This window comes from Camelus bactrianus, chromosome 17, assembly GCF_048773025.1.
Source record: "Camelus bactrianus isolate YW-2024 breed Bactrian camel chromosome 17, ASM4877302v1, whole genome shotgun sequence".
In the NCBI taxonomy this organism is placed as follows: domain Eukaryota; kingdom Metazoa; phylum Chordata; class Mammalia; order Artiodactyla; family Camelidae; genus Camelus; species Camelus bactrianus.
Genome location: NC_133555.1, coordinates 6,126,284 through 6,141,387, shown reverse-complemented (window position 1 = coordinate 6,141,387; position 15,104 = coordinate 6,126,284). Strand labels below are relative to the sequence as shown.

At 39.8% G+C, this 15,104-nt stretch overlaps 1 protein-coding gene and 1 long non-coding RNA gene across 8 annotated transcripts in view; one reads left to right on the top strand and one right to left on the bottom strand.

Moving 5' to 3' along the window:
* LOC123616289 (uncharacterized) overlaps positions 1-1,282 on the top strand; it is a 15,633-nt gene extending 14,351 nt beyond the window's left edge. For all 7 annotated transcript variants that reach the window (XR_012499848.1, XR_012499846.1, XR_012499847.1 and 4 more), the window contains one exon: positions 568-1,282. This is a non-coding gene — a long non-coding RNA (uncharacterized LOC123616289). The remainder of the gene's footprint in view (positions 1-567) is intronic.
* Positions 318-15,104, bottom strand: EMC3 (ER membrane protein complex subunit 3). The gene is made up of 8 exons (XM_010953033.3): positions 14,950-15,104; positions 10,685-10,742; positions 10,253-10,346; positions 8,740-8,844; positions 7,951-8,032; positions 6,039-6,118; positions 5,128-5,210; positions 318-859 (listed from the first exon to the last, which is right to left on the bottom strand). Exons 1-8 carry the CDS (start codon positions 15,102-15,104, stop codon positions 731-733), a joined length of 786 nt encoding a protein of 261 aa, XP_010951335.1. The 3' UTR covers positions 318-730.

The following is a 15,104-nucleotide window of genomic DNA, read 5'->3' as shown; positions in this document are numbered from 1 at the left end:
CTCTGAGGATCCCAAAGGCACTTGAGAATCTGGCAGTGTCACCTGGCAGTGTCTCAGGGTTACTGATTTTCACTGGACAGTGTTCAGAAAGGTTTGCTAAGTCTGTCCTGGCCCAGAGTATTCACTCTGAAAAAGAGTCTGTCTGATAAGGTTTTGACAGATTTGCTCTTCCTGTCGTTCTGCAGGCGCAAAATGAACAACTAAGGGAGCTCCATTTTGCTCACCCACCATTCCTAAATTTTCGGTAATGAAAATGTGGTATCTGTGTGAGGAAAGTTATAAAAATACTAACAAAAAATCAAAAGTAAAATGAGGGGTGTTTGGAACACAAGGAAACAGGAGTTTACTGTGGTTAGAAGGCAGAATGACTAGGTAATAATTAGGTTTACTTGACAATGTTTTTTTCCAAAGACTGAATTCTTGCTAAGTTTTACATATTATCACTAGCTTGAGTTTGCCCCCCTCTCTGACTTTTATTACTAGTCACCAGAAGGAAAATTTAAAACATTTTGAAAACAGCTGTTTCTGGGCAAGTCACCCAGCACATACTCTTTATATTTCCTCTAGTTTCACACATAAAGGGGAACCCGGCTCAGATAAGAACAATCCTTGCTGCACACCCGCCAGCTCGTGCACCCGCCTTTTCATTCCCAGCGGCTCCAGCTCAAACCAAAGTCACAAGGTTAAGCGCTTCTTGGAGTTCCCGACACAGGTGATCCCTGCTTGGTCTTCAAAAAATAGAGGTCTGTAATTCCTTTTTGAACATGCCTTCGAAGTGGAGGTCTTTGGCCATGAGCTCCTCTTCGACATCATCCAGTGCCCACTGGTGATCCGTCAGCTCCAGAGCTTCCCACTCTGTCTGCAAAGGAAGAGAACACGGGGCAGGGAGGGAATGGCTGTTACAAGAGCGGAACTGACCAGCTGGGCCAGGAGCTGGGGTAGGCTGTTTACATATGTAGGTTACCTCCATCCTCATCTGCCCCCGCCCCTGCCCCCAATTTACAGACCAGGAGACTAAGGCTAAGAAAGAAAAAATTTGTTCAAGGTCACTGGAGCTAGTAACTAATTACATTTCTCTAATATTCTATTAATGCTGACTACTTTGTTTTTATTTATTTATTGACATATAGTTGATTTACAATATTGTGTTAGTTTCACGTGTACAAAGTGATTCAGTTACATATATGTATATTTCCAGATTATTTTCCATTATAGGTTATTACAAGATATTGAATATTGTTCCTTGTGTCATGAAGTAAACCCTTGTTGCTTATCTATTTTATATACAGTAGTATCTATCTTATATATATATAAAACAAACTCCTAATTTATCCTCCCTCCCTTTCCCCCTTGGTAACCATGTTTGTTTTCTATGTCTGTGAGTCTGCTTCTGTTTTGTAGATTCATTTATACTGTTTATTAGATTCCATATGTAAATGGTATCACGTACTACTTGTCTTTCTGTCTGACTAACTTCACTTAGTATGAGAATCTCGAGGTTCATCCATGTTGCTGCAAATGTTAATAGTTCATTATTTTTTATGGCTGAGTAGAATTCCATTGTGTGTATACATGACATCTTCTTTATGCAGTTATCTGTTAACCTCTGAAGACTTGGGCTGTTTCCATGTCTTGGCTGTTGTAAACAGTGCTGCTGTGAGCACTGGGGTGCATGTATCTTTTCAAACGGGTTTTTGTCTTTTCCGGATATGCGCCCAGGAGTGGGATTGTTGGATCATATGGTAGCTCTATTTTTAATTTTCTAAGGAGCCTCCATACTGTTTTTCATAGTGGTTGTACCAATTTATATTCCCACTAGCAGTGTAGGAGGGTTCCCTTTTCTCCACACCCTCTCCAGCATTTATTATGTGTAGACTTTTCCATAATGGCCATTCTGACTGGTGTGAGGTGATACCTCATTGTGGTTTTGATTTGCATTTCTCTGATAATTAGCAATGTTGAGCATCGTTTCATGTGTCTGTTGGCCACCTGGATGTCTTCTTTGGAGAAATGTCTATTTAGATCTTCTGCGCATTTTTTGATTTGGGTTGTTTGTTTTTTGCTATTGAGTTCTATGAGCTGTTTGTATATTTTGGAAATTAACCTTTTGTTGGTTGCATCATTTGCAAATATTTTCTTCCATACTTTTGCCTTTAATTAGCAGGTTTAAAAAATGCTCTATGAAACTTAGTGTGATACAAACATTAGCTCATGGGTGTGGGTTTTTAAACATAAAATTCCCCATGACATAAAATTCACCCTTTTAATATGTACAATTTAGTGGTTTTCAGTATATTCATAAAGATGTACACCATCACCACTGTCTAATTCCAGAGCACTTTCATCACTGCAAAAACAAATGAAACAGCAGACACTCCCCACTCCCCACCTCCCCCAACCCCTGGCAACTAATACTTTACTTTCTGTAACTTTGGATTCATCTTTTCTGGACACAACATGTGGTCTTTTGTTACTGGTTTCTTTCACTTAGCGCATTTTTAAGCTTCCTCCCTGTGTTAGCATGAGTCAGTACTTCATTCTTTTTTATGGCTGACTAATATTCTATTGCATACATTCCACTGTCTATACACTGTATTATCTGTTCATCAGATGATGGACATTTGAGTTGTTTCTACTTTTTGACTATTATCAATAGTGTTCTGAACGTTCTTATACTAAATTTTTGTGTGAACATTATGTTTTCAGTTCTCTTGAGTATTTACCTAAAAGTAGAATTGCTAGGTCATATGATAATAACTATGTCTAACTTTCTGAGGAAAGGCTAAAAACTGCTTTCTGAAGCGGCGGCACAATCACCAGCATGTGTGAGGCTCCAGTTTCTCCACATCCTTGCCAATATTTGTTCTGTCCATCTTTTTTATTATAACCATCTGGGTGACTGTGAAGTGGTATCTCACTGTGGTTTTGATGTGCATTTCGCTGATGACTAGTGATGCTGAGCATCTTTCCATGGGCTTAGCTTATTGGGTATTTGTGTATCTTCTTTGGAGAAATGTATATTTAACTCTTTTGTCCATTTCTTACTGGACTGTCTTTTTATTGTTGCATTCTAAAAGTTTTTAATACTGGACTCTTATCAGATTTATCATTTGCAAACATTTCCTCTGATTTTATGGGTTGTCTTTTCACTTTCTAATAGTGTTTTATGAAGCACAAAAGTTTTCTTCCCCCAACCCCAATTATGAATCCTTTTTATTAGAAAAGTTTTCATTTTGACAAAGTTCCATCTATTTTCCCCTTTGTTGCCTGTACTTTTGACATAATATCTGAGAAATCATTGTCTAATTTAAGGTCACAGACACATCTATGATGTTTTCTTTTAAAAGCTTTATAGTTTCAGCTCTTATATTTAGGTCTTTGACCCATTTAAAAACTTATTTTAAAAATTATTTTTTTATTCTGGTAAAATACATGTGTTTGTATATATGTGTGTGTGTGTGTATACATAAATATAAAACATAAAATTTGCCACTTTTAAACCATTAAGTATACATTCTAGTGGCATTAATTATGTTCAGTGTTGTGCAACCATTACCATATTTCCAAATTTTTCATCCCCTAAACAGAAACTCTGGACCCAATAAGCAGTAAGACTATTCTTTCCCCCAGTGAGTTGTCATGGCATCTGTCAAATATCATTTGCTCTAAATGCATGGGTCTATTTCTGAATTCCCAATTCTCCTCCATCACTGTGTACGTCCATCAGTATGCCACTCCCACACAGTCTTGATGACTGTAGCTCAGAAGTAGCTTTTAAGATCAGGAAGTATAAGTCTTCCAGCTTTGTTCTTATTTAACATTGTCTGGCCTATTCTGGGACCCTTTCACTTCCATATGAACTTCAGGAGCAGCCTGTCAATTTCTGCAAGAAAGGGTGGTGGAATTTTGATAGAGACTGTGTTGAATCTGTAGATCAACAGATCTGGCAGTATTGCCATCTTGACAATATTAAGTCTTCTAATCCACGAACATGGGTGTATTCCCACTTATTCAGGTCTTCTTTAATTTCTTTCAGCAATATTTTATAAGTTTCAGTGTACAAGCCTTGCATGTTTTGTTAAATTTATTATTTTATTCTTTTTGAAACGATTATAAATGGAATTGTTTTCTTCATTTCAGTTTTTCAGATTCTTTATTACCAGTGTGTAGAAATGTGACTGATTTCTGTATATCGACCCTGTATCCCAAAACCTTGCTGAACTTGTTTATTAGCTCCCATGGTTTTTGTTTGTTTGTTTGTTTTGTGGATTCCTTGCGTTACTCTATGCAAGGCCATGTTATCTGCAAACAGAGATAGTTTTACTTCTTCCCTTCTAATCTAGATGCTTTTTCTTTCTTTTTCCTGCTAACTTCTTTGGCTAGGACATCTGGTACAGTGTTGAACGGAAGTGGTGAGAGTGGACATCCTGGTTTTGTCCCTAACGCTAGAGGAAAAGCTGTCAGTGTGAATATGATGTTAGCTGTGGGTCTTCTGCAGATGTCATTCATCAAGATGAGCAAATTCCCCTCTATTTCTAGTTTTTATCATGTAAAATAGTAAGACTTTCCTGTATAAAAATTATATTGGATTTGAGAGATTCCAGAATCATTTCATGAAAAGACTGTAAGTATTTGATTTTTTTTTTAAATGAAATTTATAGCAGGGTCCAAAAAAGTTCAAAGTAGTCCAGAAGTTGACCTGGTGCCTCTCATTGGGCTGTTTTTATAGCTTTGTTCACAGTGTGGATTAAATTTGGGCGAGCATTTAAAAACCAGTAAAAGTACCAAAAATCTCTAATTTACCTGACAGATGATTCTGTCTCAGGAATAAGATATGTAAACTAAAACACATTTTTATCAGATTTAAACAATGGGACCACACATACTTTACTTGCGTCAGGGAATCCATCTTTAAAAGTAACTCTGAGTGGGGGAAGGCCATAGCTCAGTGGTAGAATGTGTGCCTAGCATGCACAAGGTCCTGGGTTCAATCCCCAGTACCTCCATTAAAATAAATAAATAAAAACCTAATTATTCCCCCTACCCCAAGAAAAGAATAAAAAAAAAAAGTAACTCTGGTAACTCCTTTCAGAGCTTCAGTGAAGCTGGAAGGAAGAGTGAGTGTACCTTAAAAGCTTTGTTGGTGTCCGCGGGCATGGCCATGGCTGCTCCAGTCATCTGTTCCTGCATCATCCGTGACTGGTCAGCTGCTGCAGCATAACACACAGTACCGTGAGTGCCCGGGCTCAGCCAGCACCCAGGACCCTCGGGGAGGAAGGGTCCTTACATAGCACTTACGGATGCTTGCTTGGCAGTGTGTTAGAGAATGTATGTGACGGGTCCCTGGCTGGCCCTACCACGCCCTCTGTGACCCTGGAAAGTCACTTTACCTCTCCTGAAAAATGGGCATGATAACAGTAGGGTAATAACAGGAGAAGAAAGGTAACTGAAGGAAGCTCTAAACTTTATTTCAAATTGAAATAACAATAACTACAGCCATTGGTTACTGAGCAAGTCCTACATGCCAGCTACTTCACTAAGTACTTTATGTATCTACCTCGTTACTCCTAGTAACAAGCCTAGGAGTTAACTGTTAAGGTCCCAATTTTACAGACAGGTAAGCAGAGGACTAGAGTGGTTAAGTAACTTGCCCAAGGTCCCAGCTATGAAGTGAGAGAGCCAGGACCACTACTGGCAAGAACTCTAGTCAGTGGACTAACTGCTCACACCCGGCCTTCTTTCAGCTTCAGGTTTACGGCTCACACTGCTGGTGCTGAATCCCTCACATCAGAGGGCATCAGACTTTGGGCAACTAAATATTGACCCCATGATGGCCAAGGAGAATTCAGATCCTCAGTTGGACCCTGGGATTTTTAAGAATCTTTCTGAATACCTCAGAAACTTATGAACAAGTTTAAGGAATGAAGCACTGTCTCTGACCACATTCATAAACAGCAAGGCAACATGACCAATCTGGCTCTGGCCTGGACGATTCGTCTATCGAAGTATTTGCTTATTAAACCTGATGTGCTTCTTACCATTATCTTGGCCCAAAATCAGAGAGTAAATGCTCCGAAGCCCAAACACATTGAGGAAGTACCAGGATGCAGAACTCACCCTAGTGAAGCAAAAGTGAAACAAGGTAGGTAGTTATTTCAGAGTTAACATAGTTCACACTTCCCTTCCATCCAAAGTTGTCCAGGGTATGTGAAGAGATCAGCTGGGGGTAGGCTATATGCTTCTAAAGCACAACCAAAGAAGAAATGCAAGTTGTGAAGGTGGTATTACAAATAGCTACAGCTCTCCACGAGCAACCAGCTGAGTGCTGGGTTTGCACAGACTCTGGGGTCAGATCCCAGTTCCTCCACTCGCTTCAGAGCTGCTGTGAGGATAAAATAAGGTAATATATGGAGGCAGACGCCTACTTCCAGCCACGTGATAGATTCTTCTGCATTCAGTAGCAGGAACTGAACTCACTACTGGTGTGCCTCATATTATCAGGGAGTGTAAGCCTTGTTTAATTTAATTTTCCTTTCTGCATAATGGGTTTTCAAACCATTTATTTTTAATCATCAGAACACACACTTACTATATATAATAAATGCAAATGATATAGAAGTACATAAAATATAAGTTGAAGCAGGCCTCCTGTCCTGAATCCTGTTCTCTAGATGAAATCACAAGTGCTGGTGGGCTTCACGCTTTTCCTGCAATCCTGAAGACTGCAGCTACTGGGAAAGCCACTCCAAGTTTTAAACTGTATCACTGAAGTTCTCCTTAGCTTAGATTTCCCACCTTGCCGCCATAAAATTAATATGCTTGCATATAATAAAAACTAAAAAGATTAAAAGAAATGATACAGAGGGGGAAAGAAGCCACACTTCATTCCAATACTTGGGTTGCACGTATCTGTACGTAATGATGCAGGTCCGTAAGCTAATTTATAACTGGTTTCAGTCTCCTTTGTCCAGGAGAGCATGTCAGGCACATACCTGTCCAGCTGCTGAGAAAGGAGAAAAAGCTTTACTCCAGCCCATGAAGCTTTTGTCTCCAAATGAGACTGGAAGGTCAAGGTTTAACAGAGTCATGCTATTCATTAGGTTCAGCTTTCCTGCTCCGGGAGAACCGCGCACAGCCCAGAATCTCCCAGCACCGGGTCTGTCCTGCCCCTGCCATACAACCAGACACGGCTCTGCTCCAGCTGCGGGGTGAGTCAATCAGCATGGGTGACCCCCACTGTCCACTCTCCTCCTCCCGTCCGGCTTCCATATTTAGATGCCAGTCTCTGGGAAGCTGTGGATAAAATAATCTAGAGACACCACAGGAAGAGCACCCCCAGGTTCCAGCTGCTGCAGCAGTGTTCTAAGAGCTTCTCAGATTTGGGGTTTTATTACTCTGCTATAAAAAACAGAATGGTAAATAAGACATGAGTGCTGGATTTGGACAGATCTGTGGTCAGATCTCAATGTCTCCACTTACATGCTAGGGTTGCTATGAGAAAAAAGTAATATATGGAAAATAGCACAGAGACTGGCACCAGTGAAAATGATTAATGTTGTTATCAGCAGTGATGTATTTTGGAAAAAATAATACAAACATCCACTCCCATGAGCTCTAGGGTATTTATTGCTAAAAAGTTTGCCTTGGCCAGAGTTCCTGGCTTTCTTTTAACTTTTTTGATTAAAAAAAGTTAAAACACATCCATCTTGCACTCCTGAGCCCCAAGAGGCTAGAGAAAAGAGGCTGATACATTCTCTCCTGATACATTCCCTCCTTTTGCAAGACTCGTGTAAAAGCCACCACAATCCATCCGAGGCATTCTGAGTGGAGTTTCAATGAGAAAAACTCCAAAAACCTATTCCACTGAAGTAGGCAAACTGGAAATCCTGTTTTTCACGAGATCCTTGTTTTAGATTTTGGTTTGTGTTCTTATTAAGTAAAAGTCCTTACCAGGATGCGTCTAATGTGAGTAGTTCAATTCCTTGCTGTAGCATAGGCTTAAAACGGAGGGTCAGTGGAAATGGGACCTTCGCTGCAGGGAAGAAAGAGAAAGTTCAAGTCACTCCTCACTTCCTTTTTAGAACAGTTTAAGTCTCGTGCACATATTATTTCCCCAAGGAGGTGGGAACTCTGTACCATACAGTGTTTGGAAAATGATTTCCATAATAAGATTTGGGTCAATTTCTGAAGAAATTTACAGTCAAATAAAACCTTGCTATAGTTCTTTGAACAACACCAGCTTTTCTACTGCTTAAGAAGCAGGGCCTCAAACTGAGCTGTGACCCAAAATCTGGAAGTCTGCACTCATCTGTTAAACCCAAAGTGGAATATATCCCCACGAAGAACTACATTACTGAGAAACCATATTCATTTAAATCAAACAGTTTACAAACAGACAAATGACTGACCCCAACACTTAGAAAATGAAGTCAAAACAGAAATAGGCTTCCCTTTCTCCTACCAGAACACCAAATTAGCTTCAGATATAAACTAGCACGTCACTCATTCGAGTCCCTATTGGTAAACAAGCATCCACATTGTGAATTTATGATCACTTTGGAGTAAGAGACATAAAATCATGGCATGTAAGTTTTTTGTTCAAAGACTGTTTTCAGTTTCCACCAGAGAACACAGGACCCATGACAGGAGGTCTCAGCAGCATGTGGCTCTCTCTGAATGGGGATGCAGGAAAGGCGCACAGAGGGAGTGCAGCTGGCGTCTCCTGGGCCTGGAGCTTACTTGTAACAAAGCCGGAAAACGTCATGTTGATCCACCCACCAATGAGAATCATAGGGAGGACGTTTGTTACGTTGCCTTTCATCATGTCTGTGAGCATAGTGGGGTCTAAGACAAAAACAGAGAGACATGTTACCACTGCTGGCAGGGACTTACTCCTTGTTTACTGTAGAATTTTAATTTACTTGATAATTGAAGTAACACAAGTTCACTGTAAAAAAGAATTCAAACGACATAGGAACACCGGAGGTAGACAGTTCCTCTGAGCCTACTCTCTAAACACGTAACTGTTCATTGTATATCCTTCCATCGCATGTCTGTATAAATACACATACACACCTATGCATGTATATATGTATATACGCACAATAGTTTCACTCTCTCTATGTGTACATAAAGAGACACCATGCTTACTATTCTGCTTCCTAATTTAAAGAAGTTAACATATTGTGAATGGTGTTTCCATATTGGTGTATGCCATTATTTTCAGCGTCTGCATAGGAGTCTACTGTGTGGTGACACCCATCACTTTTGGGTAGACCTGTAGACTGTTTCCTTTTTTTTTTTTTGCCAATACACAATGCTGCCAACAAATACCTTGTACATATATCTGCATGTTTACTTAAGTGTTTCTGTAAGAGAAACTCTTAGAATTATTTCTGGGCCAAAGGATTTGATCTTTTAAAACTGAGCTCCAGCAACAGTGAGAGTGCCTAACTTCCCATGACCTTGACAGTAGCAGCTTTGGTTGAGATTTTCCATCTTCGCAAATTTAATGGGCTAAAAGGGACATCTTGCTTTAATTTGCATTCCTTTGATTTTAGTGATGTCAAGCATCTTTTCATACGCTTATTGGTCTTTTGATTCTTGTTGGTTTTCTGGGAGACTTATTAAAATCCCTGTACTTTCTGTCTGGGTTTAAAATAGCTGGTTATCTCACCTAGAGAAACAGGTACTAAAATGAGAGGATAGTCCACACTGAATAACAAATTATTTTGTTTTACTTTAAAGATGCTGTATTTTTCACACGACGGGGATAAGTGGAAGTAAGAAATCTGTTAGAGGAAAAACTGTGGGGTGGGCCAAACAATCATGTCTGACAAAGAGAGGATGGTCCAGGGAAGCATTCGGGCAGAATCTGGGGGGCCGTCTGCAAGCAACAGGATCCAGACACTGGGTGGCACCTGGGAGTGGAATGCTTTCCAGCTGTGCTCCTCACAGCCCTGGGTCCTGTGGAAGAGCAAAGGGGACAGACCCAGCTCCACTCAGCCGAGAGTGCTCTCTCTTTTTTTTTTTAAGTTCCACTTTATACACTGGGGCTCCCTGCAGACTTATTTGAAAAAGAAAACTCCATTTCTGTATGTACATCCCTATATCAGACGATCTCTCAGATCCCTTAGATTACTGTGTTCTACAATTTAAATTTCAAATAAAAGGACGTCCTCCCTGCCCACCCCACCCCTCCGAACTCATGTTAAGATAATTCCTTCGAGATGAGAGAAGGGACTACACGTACCAGTCATTGGAGAAGGTGGCACAACCTTCCTTTTAGTTTTTTTGAAAAATCCATCCTCTGAGTTGTTGAAGTAATATTTCCGTGTCAAGAAAGACTAGTAGAAAAAAGAACTTTTTAAGTCTTAAAACTGTGACATAGCACATTGTCGAATTATTACCCCAAGGTTTTAGTCCAAAGGCCCTTGGCATATGCTGTTAGACTCAGAGCTTGCAGCCTACTTGGCAGCCGACCTGACACTTTAGCTGAGTCACATTTAAAAACAATTTCCTAAGAAAGGCGAGGTCACAATGACAGCAAACACTACCAGGCCACAGCTTAATTACGGCCTCACTGGCCTTCAGCTTTTCCCGAAGAGTTCCCTTATAAAGCTTTCAGTTATCTACTGCCCTCAACAGTGAATCCTGCAGTTCTTAATAAAAGATAGATGAGTACCTGTTTGGGAATGTACTTTCCATTTTCCCTGAGGACTCTGCTTCGAATTAGAACTTGACTGAAAAATACAACCAAGACAATGAGAGTTTTAAAAGCGAAACAGTAGAAGAAAATGAGACAATCAAGTAGAAGACCTATTTAAACACAAGAGAGGGCCTATTTGGCAATAGCCCTGTGCGGAAACTTTTCAAAATACAAGTGTCCTTAAAACCAATAGGACGTACTTAACCCAACAATCAGCTTTCCAAAAAAGCATTTTTCAGAAATGACTGTTTCTGAACAAAGATTTCTGAGGAAGGCACATTTGGGACATTAAGCTCAGCTTTTTCTTACTTTATAATGAGCTAAGAAGGAACTTTCTCTGAGTGCAAAGAGTAGCAGTTGGATGTAACTCAGAAGATCTGGGGGCAGGAGGAGGGAGGAAGGGTGAGGAGAAGAGAAGGAAATGTTCAAACCCCACAGAGAAATTAGTACAGGACTTGACAGGGTTGTTACCTGACAGACAACAAACAGAAATCCCACCCAGGATTCAGAATGTTAGTAAGCACTCAATAAATACCTACTGAGCTAATAAATGAAATAATCTGGTGATATTTGAACATAACTGATCATCATAAGTAACAAAGTGCACCACTACTTAGTGGTGCTAGATACAAACACTAAACAGCAGAGATCAAAATGATAATTTTTTCTAGGTTTTCAAGTTGTTCTAATGAGGGGGAGAAAAAACCACTTTAAGTTAATGGAAAACCTTCTTGAAAAGTGGGAAAAAAAATCGTAGACAGAAATGAACACAATAAAACTGTGCTTGGTTTTCTCTCTGCTCCTCAGTGTAAACCACCAGCTGTAAGCAGTCAGCCGGTCCCCCAAGGGTCCCCTTGTCACCTTATGCATATTCTAGCTTCTCCATGTGCTGGGAATGCTCTAGTGCCCCCCTCCCTCCCCAAGTCTACCTCATCATGCCCAAACCCCCTTTTCAAGCCCCAATGACTCCATGGAACTCTCTCCTTTTTTTTAACTAAAGTATAGCTGACTTACAATATTGCATTAGTTTCAGGTGTAGAGCAGTGATTCACTTTTTTTTTGCAGACTGTATTCCATTATAGTTTATTACAACATATTGGATGTAATTTCCTGTGCTATATGGTAAATCCTAGTTGCTTATCTATTGTATGTATAGTAGTTTGTATCTGTTAATCCCATACTCCTAATTTGTCCCTCCCCCACTCCCATCCCTCTCCCCTTTGGCAACCATAAGTTTTCTGTCTGTGAGCCTGTTTCTGTTTTGTATATAGATTTATTCATATTATATTTTAGATTCCACATATAAGTGATATCACATAGTATTTGTCTTTCTCTGGCTTACTTCACTAAGCATAATATTCTCTTAAGTCCATCCATGTTGCTGCAAATAGCAATAGTTTATTCTTTTTTAATGGCTGAGTAACATTCCATGGAACTCTGGAGTTTCACAGTCTTAAAGATCTGTTTGTTTTTCTCCTTTGTAAAGAGTCAATGGGGGAGGGTATAGCTCAGTGGCAGAGTGCATGCATAGCATGCATGAGGTCCTGGGTACAAGCCCCAGTACCTCTGTTAAAACAAACAAACTAACCTAATTATCCCTCAAACAAAACAAACAAACAAAAAGGAGTCAGTATATTCAAGCTTGAGAACCACTTTTTACATACATTCTATCTCAAAATATGGTCTAATTTTTTTTATTTATGTATTTTTCAGTTTTGGTTTAACACATGTTAGAAAAATTTTAGTAAGTTTTGAGGCAGTAAAAGCTTAATAATTTGTGAAACTGAATGTCCCATTTTGTGATCATTCACGCTTATGGAAACTTATACTGTATTTAGAGGAATGCTTTACATCTAAAAAATATCTTCTGCCTTGGACTTTGGCCAGTTCAGAGTCACGTGCTCAGATTCTATCCAAGTTCAAATGATGACCTGGTAGGATACAGACATAGCACGTCGGAACTGGCATGATCCAACTGCCTCACTTAAGGGATGGAGTAATTATGACTAGAGATGTTGAGTTTTCTCTAAAGCAGTAAATCCCCACGGGGCTGGTATTGCTTTCTAGGGAGCGTTATGGAAATCTGTGGAAATTTTTTGGTTGTTAAAATGATGGAGTGGAAGGGAAAGAACATATAACTGTCATTTGCTAACGGTAAGGGATGCTAAGTATCCCTGGGGATACAGGTTCCCAGTTCCAGTTGTGCAACACAAAGAACTGCCGCATGTCTCACACTGCTTTTGAATATCCCGCGGAATTGTTTTTCATTATTTGAGCCTCACACCTAATTCCCATTTTTTGCAGAAAGTGGGGGTTGATTTTTATACATACTTAATTTCCAGGTATACAACCATGAAGTAAATGTAGGGAAAACTGTACTTTGTTTTGTTCAGAACTTTATCAAGAGTAGTTCACCTAATTAGGTAAATCGCATCCAAACCAGCACCACCTTATCGCGAACACATTGTTTCAGCCTACAACAGAACCTGTCTCGATTATGGTGATTTTATAGCTAGGTGCATGCATCTGACTTCTGCCTCGAATCTTCTAGGACTGTTGTACACAAGGACTTGTGATATATAAATGAAATTATTTTCCTTTTATTCCTCTTGATCGTTACAAATGGAACAGTATGTGTCCCCCCCACAACATGTTCTTGTATGTAGAGTGCATCAATTGTGAATTTCACTTGGGGTTAGAAAAGGGAGCTTTAGGTCTGATATCATACCAGAAACATCACTCTGAAATCATAGTGAACCTGGAGCAGAAAATTGTTAGAGAATCTATGACAGCAGGAATCATGGTCAAGAGAATTTCACTTGGAAGTGAGACTGATCTGGGTTCAAGTACACGCACATTTTACTATTTTTGTTATTTTGGGAAGGCCATTTAACTTCTCTGGGTTTCCTTTTCTTCAGCTGTAAAAATGGGTTCAAGGTTATCTATCTTAGTGCTACTGGGAGGATAAAATGAGAATAATTTATTGGCATCAATAAATGAATAAATAAATGCAGAATGTCTGAAATTTCTCTACTTGGCATCTTTCTAAAGTCTTTCTTTTTGTGAACAGACTTCTTAAGATTATCTCCAGGAGGCTGGTTCTGATCAGTTCTGAAAATGATGCCACAGAAAAATGTGACCACTGTGGTATAGTAGAAAGAGCTCCAGACTTGGGCACCGGAAAAGCTGGTTTCAAATCCTGAATGTCACCACGTGTGACCGTGGAACCTCTTCAGCCTCAGTTTCTATAAAATGAGACAACAGCATCTACTGCTGAGAATTGCTCTGAATTTTAAATAAGTTAATGAATATAAGTGCTTAGCATAGTGCCTGGCATAGAATTAGTGCTTAATAAATGTTGGTTTATTATTCTCACCTGGGAAACACAAATGAAAATGATAAAGCAGTGCTTCCCAAACTTCAGTTATTCCCATTTCACGGCTATGATTTTTGTCTTATTCGCCTAGCGCCTGTAGTGCTAAAAACAGTATTTTTTACATATCAACTTTTTCTACTTACAAGTTTAAAAAACTCTTTAAATTATCGGCAACATGATGCAAGACCAGAATTACCTGCCACAAATAGAAAGTGTTAAATACAATAAAAACAAAACATTATTAAATTTTAGCTAGATACTGTTGCCTGTGGCAAGTTGAGCCTGAGGCTTGCTCTTGGTTACAATGGGACATTAATAACTGATAGGGAATTGTTAAAGACATAGTAGCATTCACCTGAGATGGTCTCTGAAAATAATCAGAACGATTAACTGAAAAGTTCTTTTATTTTAACATGGAGGGCGCACACGTCTAGATACAACCTAAAATCATCTCAAATTACCTCTCCGCAGAGTCATGAAACAGTAGTTTTCTGGTGAAAACAGTATAATCACACATATCTTCTCTACTGACATTCACGGATAAGCCCACCAAGGGTTGACGACTAGCCTAACAATATTAACAGCAACACCTTATTGAACAACTAATATGTTCCAGGCCTGTGCTAAAGGCTTTATAGATTGATAGATTTTGTATCTAAAATTTATCTCTCACGCCTGCTCTGTTCGGCATGTCCTATTATTCATCCTCATTTTACAGATGACGAAAGTGGAACACAGAGGTAACTCAGCCAAGGACACTCAGCTAGCGCGGGCGCGATGAACCCGGGCACACTGACATAACCCCCGCACTCTCTTGCCCAAGGTCACGGCAGAGTGGGATCGCCGGAGAGGGGAGGGCGCTGACCTGTCGGAGACTTGTTCCTGGGTGAGCTTCTTATCGCTCTGAAGCAGAATGGACACGTAGTGGCGGATCATGCCCACGAAGAAGGTGATGATAACGATAGGCAGGACCACCCAGAGGCGGATGTTGGAGTCTAGCAGCAGCTCAGGCCCCGCCAT

Bases quoted from the DNA above. Each gene is read 5' to 3' on its own strand.
- EMC3 (XM_010953033.3), bottom strand. From the start codon at position 15,104: ATGGCGGGGCCTGAGCTGCTGCTAGACTCCAACATCCGCCTCTGGGTG. The intron at 10,743-14,949 runs GTCAGCGCCCTC...TGTATTTTTCAG, and splicing joins CAGGAACAAGTCTCCGACAG to TCAAGTTCTAATTCGAAGCA. The intron at 6,119-7,950 runs GTAAGGACTTTT...TTGCTTCACTAG, and splicing joins CTCACATTAGACGCATCCTG to GGTGAGTTCTGCATCCTGGT.